The 11,627-nt window shown below is 51.9% G+C and overlaps 1 protein-coding gene across 1 annotated transcript in view; it reads left to right on the top strand.

Annotated features, from left to right (window-relative positions):
* The first annotated feature begins 1,843 nt into the window (after nt 1–1,843).
* PRSS57 (protease, serine, 57) overlaps nt 1,844–11,627 on the top strand; it is an 11,433-nt gene continuing 1,649 nt past the window's right edge. The window contains exons 1-3 of the mRNA XM_006898021.1: nt 1,844–1,894; nt 9,655–9,791; nt 10,938–11,082. Coding sequence (XP_006898083.1) covers nt 1,844–1,894; nt 9,655–9,791; nt 10,938–11,082 — 333 coding nt within the window. The remainder of the gene's footprint in view (nt 1,895–9,654; nt 9,792–10,937; nt 11,083–11,627) is intronic.

The raw sequence follows: 11,627 nt of genomic DNA on the forward strand, positions 1-11,627 counted from the left end.
ATTCTTTTTACCAGGACCTTTAGTGTAAGAAAATAAATTGGCTAATAAATGTTTAATAAATTTTAAGTTAACAAAAGCAAAACAATTTCATCATAGTCATTATGCTAATAGTAAATATTTACATGGGCTGTTTCATATTCTGGAAGAAATTGCTAAGTATATTGTAAAATCATGTGAAAAATGTTTGTCTTTATTACCTGTTCCACATTTTAAGGTGAGTCCTAGAGGATTATTGCCAAACTATATTTGACAAGTGAATGCGGCCCACAGTCCCAAATTTAAATTATTCATGCTATTATTAATATCAGTTCTGGGTTTGTGGTAATAAATATTTATCTGAAAGAGCAACTAAATATGTTATAAAACATTGTTCATTCGCTTTTTTTATATTAGATATTCCTAAAATAATCTAGACTAATAATGCTCCTAGCTATACCAGCAAGAGTTTTCAAAATTTTTGTAAATATTTTACTATTTGTCATAAAACTGAGTTTCCTTACTATCCTCAAAAACGAGGGATTATAGAATGTACTCTTTCTACTATCAAAAATTATTTAAACAGAAAAGGGGGAATTATTGGAATACTATATCCCCTAAATTCAAATAATTACATTTCTCATTTACAATTTATTTTAAATTTTTAATTTTGGATGACAATAAAAGGTCTGCCACAGACAGACAATGGTGAAACACACAATAAAAGTATGCTGAAATTAAATGGAAGGATGCATTAACAAAACAATGAAAAAGACCAGACCCTGTGTTAATATGGGGTTGAGGCTATGTTTGTGTTTTTCCACAGAACTCTGAAAGTGCAAAGTGCCTCCCTGAAAAGTTAGTACACTCTGCAGAAGATGTTGTGCATGACAGAAATAAAGATGGCGATACTGCTGACTTTGACAACAACGATTCAAGCTGAATCTTAAGGGACATACATTCCAGATCTACCTTTACTTCACCCTCTCAGCTGGAGAAAAATGTTACTGCAGATTTGAATTTGTACAATTGAGCTCCATCAAATAAAGCAAAGCTAAGGATCAGGAGAAGAAATTTGGACTATTGATATGAAGAATTTTCAAACCGAATTGTGGAAATTAGTTGCCAGCATGGATTCGATAAATATTTCCTGTATCCCAAAAGATAAATGTAAGGGAGATAATGTAACAAAAACGCCAAAGTCCTGTCATGTGTACCTGAACCATATGCCTTATTGCTTGGTAATAATGTTATCACTGGTGATTATCTGAAATATAATGTGAATTGTTCTCGGTATAAAATTTCTAACTGTATTAGCTCTGTTACCAAAGACGATTCAGTTGTTTAGAAAGAATCCTCCTTTTGTTATGACACCAGTAAAGTTAAATGATATTTGGTATGAGGATAAAGGCTTGCAAATTTTAATAGAGTTATATAAGTTGTCATTAAGAACCAAAAGAGCTGTAGGTCTGGTTACTGTAGGAATTGTTTCTCTTAACTCTATGATTGCTACTGTTTCTACTTCTGCTGTAGCTTTGAATCTAGAAGTCCAAACGACTAAGTTTGTAAATGGGTTAATGCATGATGTGACAAAAAATTGGGTAGAGCAAGAGAATGTGGATGAAGTTATGGAACAAAATTAAATGCTTTATATGATATAGTAAATGTATTAGGAAACATGGTACAACAAATTAGAATGATAGGAAAGTTAAGATGCTATGTGGCCTATGACTCTACCTGTGTTACAAAATTATAACACAATGGCTCAGATAATGATTGGACAGAAATAGTATCACATTCAAAAGAAATTTGGATGTCTAATAATGATTCTCTTGATTTGTATGATCTGCATCAAAGAATTATAGAAATGCAGAATACCCCAGTTATAAATATTTCCCCAGCTGAACAAGCTGGTCGAATATTTGAGAATCTAAAAACTGGTTTCCTTCAGTAACTTCATTTGGAAATCTTCTTTTCACGATTGTTGCTCTTTGTATTGTTATCATAGGTATACTATGGGTCCTCCCTTGTGTTGGTCATATAATAGCCAAGCGTTATAAAGAACTGCTGTGTAAAGTGCATGGAATTCAACTTAAGGCCCTCCCCAGACAAATGCAGGATGTGTAGCCAAAGACGGGCAAGGAACGAGACTCGCTCATGATCCTAAGACAGGGAGTAGCATTGACTGCTATGATCCCAAAGACGGGCAACTTGAGTTTGAGGTCTCATATCCACCTAAGAGACGCAGCATCCCATATTTTATTATATTAAGAGGGAGGAGCTGTCAGGAGCTGGCTAACCTGCAAAGCAAGATCAGCAACACCTTGTAAAAACAGCAGGACCACCTATCTTGGCTTGACCATCTGTTCTGCAGAAAGCAACTCCAGGAAGCAGTATGCTAATGAATAAGAAGTGACCAAAGGTCTCAGATTTCTAGGAATGTGATACTTTCTTGTTTTCCAATAGATATCATAGGATATCCCAGAAGATGTCTTTGTTTTGTGTGAATGTCTGGGAATGTTTGATCTACCAGTCAACATCTCAGCTAAGAGATAATGCGATTATCCCTGCAGGCATGTTCCTAAGATGTGTATATATACCCTTGCCAGAATATTAAACTTGCTATTTGTCATCAGCAATTAGCCTCTCCGCATCTTCATTTCAACCTGGTGCCTCCTTTTGGTGGAATTCTCCCGACATATCGGGGCTGGATCCCTGATAGTAATGCAGTTGTTAGGTGCCTCTGAGTCACCTGTGACCCATAGCAACGCTATGTACAGCAGCTCTGAACCCTGCCCTGTCCTGAGCCAGTCTCACTAATTCTGACACATCAACCCCCATTGCCCCAGTTCCTGTATCAATCCATCTCATCCGGGGTCTTCCTCTCCTGTGCTGTCCCTCCACCCTTCTAAGCATGATGTCCTTCTCCAAGGACTGGACTCTCCTGGCCATGTGCCCAAAGTATGTGAGACAAAGCTTCAAAATCCTAGCCTCCAAGGAGAAACTTGGTTTCACTCTCTCCAAGACAGACCTATTTGTTTTCTTGGTGGTCCATGGTATATTCCACTCTTCTCCAGCACAACTCAAAGACAGTGATTCTTCCATCATCCTTAGTCACTGTCCAGCTCTCTGATGCATAGCAAGTAATTGTGAATCAGGCACACCTTAGTCTCTAGAATGACACTGTTGCATCTCCTCACTCTGGAGAGGTCCCTCCTGACAGCAGATTTTCCCAGTGTGATTTGTTTCTGATTTCTTGATAGCAGTCGTAAATAGTGTGTGTTTAAGGGACCATGTCAAGAGTGGCCTTGAGAGGACAGGGTTGGAACTTGGGGGAAGCAAGGTGCCTTTTCATTTCATGCTTTTGCTCCCCCTTTTTTTTGCAGCACCTCATTAAAAATAAGGTAAATTGGCATAAATAAAATAGTTGAGACACATGAGAGTTGGAACCCTACCCCGACACTCTGTGACCCCCTACTTCCCAAGGACTTGGGCTACCAGGGGGGTCAGCAGAGCCGGCACTGAAGACTTAGAATGGCCAGCACATACCAGCAAGAGCCTGACACATGGCTTTCTGTAAAGGGTGGAGTGTAAACATCTTCAGCATTGCAGGCTGATGGTCTCAGTTTCAACTGTTCAACTCTGCCTTTGGCCGCAAACCAGGCAGACACAATATGCAAATGAACCGGCAGGCTATGTGGCAATAAAACTTTATTTTAAAAAAACAAGCAGTAGGCTACATTGGCCAAAAAGGGTCATGGCTCACTGCCCCTGCCCTAGGCATTTCTGAGCCTGTGGCCGCAGTTCTACTAACACACAGGTTAAGTGCTCAGCTGAGTTCAGGGATTCAAATTCACCAGCTGCTTCAGTGAAGATCCCAGCCATGAAGCCCTTTCTCCCCATGTCCCCCAAAAGGAGCAGCCGAAGTCCCAGCCCCAGCACCTGTGCAGGAGGCCAGGAGTGGAAATAGGCTGAGCACGTGTGCTCAGAGTTGCATGACCATCAGGCCACAGCAGGGCTGGTGGGTGGCCTTTGCCCTTTGAGAGGTGACGCCCTTGGGTGAACAGAGAGAAGCAGCAAGCAACTGGACTCACTCGTTTGCCATGACTGTCCCCTGATTCCAGGGCACTTCAGCCTCAGGCACCACATCCTCCACTGCGGAGACATCACCCAACACGGAGGGGAAGGTGGCACTGGAGCAGTACAGGCCACATTACAGCCGCCCAGTGTGCTGACAGGACGGACTTGTCCACACACTGGACTTATGGGTTGTTGTGTGCCGTCAACACAAAACCTAATACACAAAATTCAAGTCTGTGTTGTTCAAGGGTCACCTGTATGTGGGCCACTAGTCTCAAAAATTGTTTTTAAAAGAAAATTTTTTTTAAAAAAGTTAAAAATTTGGGAAAGGAGGACATGGTAAGTAGAGTGGCCACTGGGAGTCTTGTCCAGGTCCTCCCCAGGCCCCCATTTCCCAAGCCCTCGCCCACCTCCCCCAGGTCCTCCCCAGGTCCCTACCTCCTACAGGCCCTCCCCAGGCGCACACCCACTAAGGCCCACATCTCCCAAGGCCAAGGCCCTCTCACCTCCCACAGGTCCTCCCCAAGCCCACTACCTCCCCTGACCCCTGCCTCCCACAGGCTCCTCACCTTCTACTGACCCCCTCACCTCTCACAGGCTCCCCACCTTCTCAGGCCCTCAACTCCCCAGGCTCCAATCTTTTACAGGCCCCTCCACCTCCCTAGACGAACACACTTCCCCAGGCTCCCCACCTCTCATAAGCCCTTCCACTTCCCTGGGCCCCTGAACTCACCAAGACCCCCACTTCTTCAGGCCCCCATCTCCTCAGTACCCCTACCTCCCTAGAACCCCCAAGTCTGCAGGTCCCTTGCGTTCCCAGACCCCCTCACCCACACACACCCTCCCCAAGCCCCCCTCATCTCCCACAGGCCCTCCCTAGGCCTCCCACCTCCCAGGTCTTCTCACCTCCCCAGGCCCTCTTCTCCTCTTCAGGCTCCCCTCACCTCCCCAGGCTCCCCCACTTCCCCTGGGCTTTAACCTCTCCAGGCGCCTCCCCATACTTCTCCAGACCCTGCACCAGCAGCCCCACGTATCCTCACTCCCAGACACAGCGCGCACTCGCTCTCTCTGGGTCCGCAGAGCTGGGACTGCTGGGCTCGGGAAGGTGGAAGCAGCCCTTCAGGATGCAACCCGGGCGAGAGGCGGCGGCGGCGGCGGCGGCGGCGGCGGCGGCGGCGGCTCCTTAGTGCAGCCCGTCCAGCTCGGAAAAAGCAGGCTCCGCCCCTGGTCCCGCCTCTCGGGGGCACGGGTTCCTCCCCTTCCCGGACCCCTCGAAATCACGGTTTCCAGGGCGACTTCTCTTCCCCTCCCAACTCCTTGGCTGTTTTTGCTCGTCTCTAGGAGGTGTTCCACACCACGGCTCCGCCCAGCCCACCTCTCCCCACCGGGAGCCCTGCGACCAGCAGGTCCCATACTGGGCTTTGTGCCGCCCGAAACCACTTCTCTCTTCTCCGGAGCCGTAACGCCCCCCCCACCTCAGGTCCAGCTCAGGCCCTGTGCCCTGGCTTTGCCACCTCCCTGACTCGGGCCCCTCTCCCCAGTCCACTCTCACCAGAGCTGTCCCTGCTCAAACACCTTCCATGGCTCCCAGTGCCCTGTAGCCCAGACAACTTCCTCTCACCTCTTTGCCCACAAGCAGTGTGGACCCCTGTCCTCCCACTGTCTCTACTGCTGGGTCCACAGTGCCTGATGGGAAAGCCAGTCACTCTTCCCTAAGCCCCTTCCCAATGCCAACGGCATCCCTGGCTGGGGGCTGTGCAGTCATGCAGCACGACTGTGCACCCCACCCCAGGCCTAACGGGACCACATGTTCACATCAGGCCAGGCCTTGGCACCGAATGGACACCACACTCAGGCTGGCAAGGAGCTTTCCAGGAGAGATATCCCGTGTCCCCCCAGCCCACAGGCCTGGCCTCCAATTCCTGGGCCGTTTGGAGCAGCATGCTGACCTCTGACCCCTGTGGTCCTGCTGCCCTGCACTGGCCCTGGGAATCCCAGTCTTTCCAGGTAAGCAGGGAAGGCCATCAGCTCTGGCTTGTCCAGCCTCTGTTCCTGCATCCGCAGATAATCAGAATCTGAACTCACTTCGAGAGGGAGGGCGTATGACCTTTGTCCTGGTGTTTGCTTATTGAAAGAAATTACGTGATCAAGAGCTTGTTGTGATGTGCCATCAAGTGGCAGGCGACTCACAGCGACCCTGTGTACAAGAATCCTGAGCCCTGCTCCATCCTGTTCTTGTTGTTGTTGTGATGTGCCGTCAAGTGGCCTGAGACTCACACCAACACTGTGTATGTACAAGAGTCCTGAACCCTGCTCCATCCTGTGCCAACCTTATTGTCTCTGAGACACCTACCCTCATTACTCCAGTCACTGAATCAATCCATCTCATCAAGGGTCTTCCCCTCCTGTACTGTCCCTCCACTCTTCCAAGCATGACGTCCCTCTCCAAGGACTGTTCCCCGCTGCAGCATGCCCAAAGTATGTCAGACAAAGCTTCAGAATCCTTGCCTCCAAGGAGCTGCCTGGTTTCATCCTAGAGAGGATGAACCTGTTTGTTCTCCTGTCAGTCCATGGTATATTCAACACTTTTAGGTTTTCGTTTTTGTTTTAAAAAAGCCAATCCCCTCAATACACACAGAGCTCAGCAAACCAGTAAACAGGCTCAGTGTTTAATAACTGGAGTTTCTGATTCAGTGATCCCACAGGACGAGGTGGAACCGCCATTGTGCACGCTCACATCCTTGGGAGAGCCTGGCTCTTGTTTTTCTCTGGAGAATGTGCTGCCATCACTGTTATGTGCCATCAACTCATAGCCACCCGGCCCGCATCCTCAGAGGCTGTCAGCCACGTGGCCGTTGCTCCTCTTTCTCCCTGGAGTGGCTGGGGGATTCTAACCGCTTGCCTTTTGGTGTTGTTTGTGTGTGTGTGTGTTTTTAATTTTATTATTTTTTGTGTGTGTGCCATCAAATTGGATCTGACTGGTACAGGAGGAGATGGCCCCTCCTTCTCCGGCAGAGCATCTGGTGGATTCAAACCGCATATCTCTGGGATTGCAGCACAGCTCCTTGTCACTCAGCCACCAGATGCCCTGCATGGATCGTTGGTGGGCCTGAATTGCCAATCTTTTGGTCAACCACATGATGCTTGACCCCCTGCATCACCAAGACCCCTTATCTAACAGATGACGTCCTCAGAAGCCTCTATGCAGACAAGGTCACATCACAAGTCTCCACGGAGGACTCGGCGGGGCTGTCACTGGGCTCCACCAGGCGCCGCTGCCACTGTTGTCCTGCTGTCCACACTGTCAAATCTGCCCGGGAGGAGTTGAACCCACTGGGCTTCAGACCCTCAACCTGCTGCAGACCTCAGAGAGGAAAGGAGCACGGGCCATGTGCTGTCAGGGCCACAGAGGAGCAGTTATTTGTGGAGTTTCACAACTGTCCGGTGAGAGGAAGGAAGTGGGCAGGGCAGGTGGCCTGGGGCAGCAGAGTGCAGGAGCTGGTCTGAGGTCACAGCCCTGGCCTCCCCCAGGGGCCCCTTGGCCAGGCCTCAACTGGTCTGCGCCTCCATTTACCCACCAGCACGTGGAGGAGCAGCAACTTTGCTGGGTTTCTCTGAGCTCTGTGGGATGCTGAGGGGTGTGGTGCTGACAGGCAGAAGGGGTCCTGCAGCCCAGAGCACGCATGGTCGCAGCCGAGAGGTGACCAAGGCTCACCTGGACTTTGTGCTCATGTCAGACAGAGGAGTGTGAGGACGGACGGGAGGCAGGTGGGCAGACACAGCAGCGCCAAGGGCTGAGGGAAGGTCTCCTGGAGCCTCGAGGGACCACCGTGTCTCCAGTCCAGCGGGACCCCACTAAGGCTTCTGCTACCTAGAGCCCAAGTGAGACACTGTGTCGTGTGAGGAGGACTCACCTCCTGTGGTCACTTAGAATGAACCCGTCATGGGAGGACACAGAACTAGCTCCACCCCACCAGCTCCCCAAGTCTCATGGGCACATGGGAGGATGGTCAGTGCTCTCCGGGCCTCACCTGGATCTGGGAGGATCATCAGCTTTCTCCAGGCCTCACCTGGAGCCACCAGACCAATCCTGGACAGAGGTCCACACCTGCTGGGCCCCCAGCACACTCTCCTACACTCCCTCTCTCCTCCAGAAAACCCCGATTATCAGGTCTGATCCCATGGGGCTGGGTGCAGTGGGCAGAGATGAGGGCTCTCACACGAGGCCCTGTGTACTCACACTATTGCCTCACTGTCCACACCAGGGGCCAGCTCTGTCAGCCATCACTGCCCACGTGTCCAGCTGCATATCCTGTGTCACTTGTGTGACATCTCATTCCCCCAGGACCACGGAGAAGCATCCATTCCCCCGATGCAGGTGCCAGCGCACAGCCGTGTCCATGCACTCCAGCCAGCTCTGTCCTCCTGGAAGCAGCCCTGGGGGTGCCCAGTGGACGGTCCTGGTCCCCTGAGCGGAAGGGCAGCACGTCTGAAGGAAAAGAGGGGCGGGCAGTTCCTCACGTGGAGGTGTAGCCCCAGTGGAGGCTCGCTCTCCGTCAGAATGGACCCAATGCCCAGACCTACAGAACACCAGCACCCCATAACTGAAGTCTGGGGGAGCACGGTGCAGTCGACGAGGCAGCAGGAATCAGCCAGGCCCTCACACTGTCCTCACAGTCAGCACCGGGCATAACAAGGCTCCGGGGGTGGAGCCTGTGCAGGGGAGAGGGCACCCCGTCACTCAGGACCCAGCACTGTGGCCACTGAGGACTGACTGTGTGCAGGTGCCAGAGGGGACACTGAGGCACACGAGGGCCATGGACATCCCTCACTCCCTCCTGGTTCCTGGCCCCGCACACTGTGGGGTGACTGCAGAGAACAGTACAGGAAGCCTTTGTACAGGAGCTGCGCTGTGCGGCACCACCTCGGGCTGACCACAGGCTGCAGGCCTGTTGTCACTCCTTTCCGGGTGTTGAGGGGACGTTGAGGGGCGGGCTATACCCGCTGACCACAGAGGAAGATGCTGGCTTTGGGGTGCAGGCCGCCTGTAGTCTGCTGAGGAGACGCTGCTGCCAAAGGGCCATGGGGCTCCAGGTGGGGGACGGGGGCCACTTGCTGCTGACCACGGCTGCTCTCACCCTGACGCTGCTCACCAGGCCCCATGGTGAGGTTCTCTGGCATTTCCGCCCACCTCTGACACCCCACTTCATCCAGGGGCCTCACCTGAGATACACAGGTGACCCCCAGGCAACCTGGACTGCCCTCAACCTCAGCTGGTGAGGTGGGAGAGAAGCCCAGCTGGGCCACGGGGGCAAGGCCCAGGCTTTCTGGGGTCCAGGGTCCCCTCCCCACACACTAGGGGTTTGTTTCAGCCCTACAGTCTCCAGGTGTGTCTCTCAGTCTCACCATCTCATCTCGGTCTTTCTAGGTCTGTGTGTCTCTGTGTCTGTGGGTCCATCTCTCTGTGTCCATCTGTCTCTGTGTCTCCGTGTCTGTCTCTACCTCTTTCCTCTCTAACCCCAGCTCCCTTGTCCCATCTTGCTAGCCCCCTCTGCCTGTCCCTGACACTGCCTCCCTGTAGGCTCCTGCGGGACCCACATCATCGGGGGGCATGAGGTGGCCCCCCACTCCCGTCCCTACATGGCATCTGTGCACTTCAAAGGCCAGCACCACTGTGGGGGCTTCCTTCTCCGTGCCCAGTGGGTGGTCTCAGCTGCCCACTGCTTCAGGGACAGGTGAGCACCTTGCATAGGGCAACACACATGAGCGGATGGCAGCCAGTAGAGGTCAGAGCACAGAGGGGACAGGGCTGGCCTGACCCTTACCCTGTGCTCTCTGCAGGAGGGGAGGCCTCCAGGCCCAGGAGAGAACAGAGGGACCTGGGGGGTGGTGGTGGGGGGCAGCGGAAGAGCAAGGCAGCTCTGCAGTCACGGCTGTTCTTGCGGCCGTAACCGTTAACAGTAGGGCTGCAATCAATATTTACACTGATTACTGTATTCATTACTTTCTTATAATAATTAATGTTGCAACTATTTCTTGGTGTTGGAACAGTAATGAACATAGTAAGTAGTACTGTTGTTGTGTGCTGTCGAGTGGGAGCTGACTCAGCTGCCCCTCCAGTGGGTGTAGAGGAAGGAAATCACCCAGGAGGGGCTGATGGATTCTAAGTGTCTTTGGGATTGCAGGGCAGCTTCTTACCACCAGGCTGTCAGAGCTGCCTAAGTTTTGTTGTTGTTTGGTGCCGTTGAGTTGAGTATGACCCATTAGTGACTCTATGAACAGAAGACCTGACCCCCGTCCTGTCCTGTGCCATCCTCACCCTTCCCAACACACTAGGGCCCATTGCAGCAGTCACCATGTCAATCCACCTGGTTGAAGGTCTTCTCTTTCTCCGGCCCTCCACATTTTCCAGTATCATGTCTCTCTTCAAGGAATAGCCCCTCCCAGCAACATGCTGGAAGTACGTGAGGCAAAGCCTCACCATTTTTGTCTCCCAAGAGCACTCGGGCTGCACCCTCCCCAGGACGTATCTGCTTGTTCTCTTGGCCGTCCATGGGATGGTCAGTGCTCTTCTCCAACACCACAGCTCACAGGCATCAACTTTTCTGTCATCCTTATTCACTGTCCAGCTCTCAGATGCACAGAAAGTGATCAGAAAGACCATGGCCTGAATTAGATGCACCTTAGTATTACATGTGTAATATTAATAATAATTAATATCACATTATAGATTGTCAAGAAGGAGAGAATAGCATACACATGCACATGTGACTGGTGGGAGGATTAGGTGGACCCCTACACCCCCATTTTGCAGATGGGGAGGCTGAGCCTTGGGGCAGGCCACTTCTTCCCAGTCCTGCCCCTGCCCCTCCCTCCTGCAGGGACCCCCGTGCCGGGCTGGTGGTGCTGGGGGCCCATGACCTGCGGCTCGCTGAGCCCACACAGCAGGTGTTTGGCATCAAGGAGGTCTTCTGCCATCCCCACTACAACCCATCTACGCACTCCAATGACATCTGTCTGCTGAAGGTGAGCTGGAGAGCCAGGGCCACAGAGGGTCTGGGGGCACGGCACAGGGCTGGCCCATCTCTGCCTGCCCAGACAGCAGGAGGGGGCCCTTCTCTTCCCAGAGCCCCTATGGCTCTCACTTCTTCTGGGACGAAAGCACAAAGGCCCCTGGTTCCACGAGCAGCACACATTTCCACCTTCTCTTGGTGATGTTCCCAAGCAAGGGATGCACGCGTAGCTCTGGTTTATCCTACCTATTGCACAGATGGGAAACCCTGCTCACGCCAGCACCACAGGCCACTAACTGGCCCCGCCACACAGAGGGCACTGGGAACAAGCAGGCTTCCACCACAGCCCCCACTCACCTGGGGGCAAGCTGAGTGGCAGCTGCGGGCAGGGGACCAGGGTGAATGATGCGGCCGCAGGGAGCCCCAGTCAGCCCACTCTGGAAGGGGTGGGAAGACCAGAGGACCTCAGGAGATGGGGAAGGTGAGTAGGCAAGACTCCGCTTCCCCGCTGTGCTAACATGAGCTGCTGACTGGACGGCCTGCTGAGGCTGGGGTTCT

This window comes from Elephantulus edwardii, unplaced genomic scaffold (assembly GCF_000299155.1).
Source record: "Elephantulus edwardii isolate Elephantulus edwardi_28Jun2011 unplaced genomic scaffold, EleEdw1.0 scaffold00217, whole genome shotgun sequence".
Taxonomy (NCBI): Eukaryota; Metazoa; Chordata; class Mammalia; order Macroscelidea; family Macroscelididae; genus Elephantulus; species Elephantulus edwardii.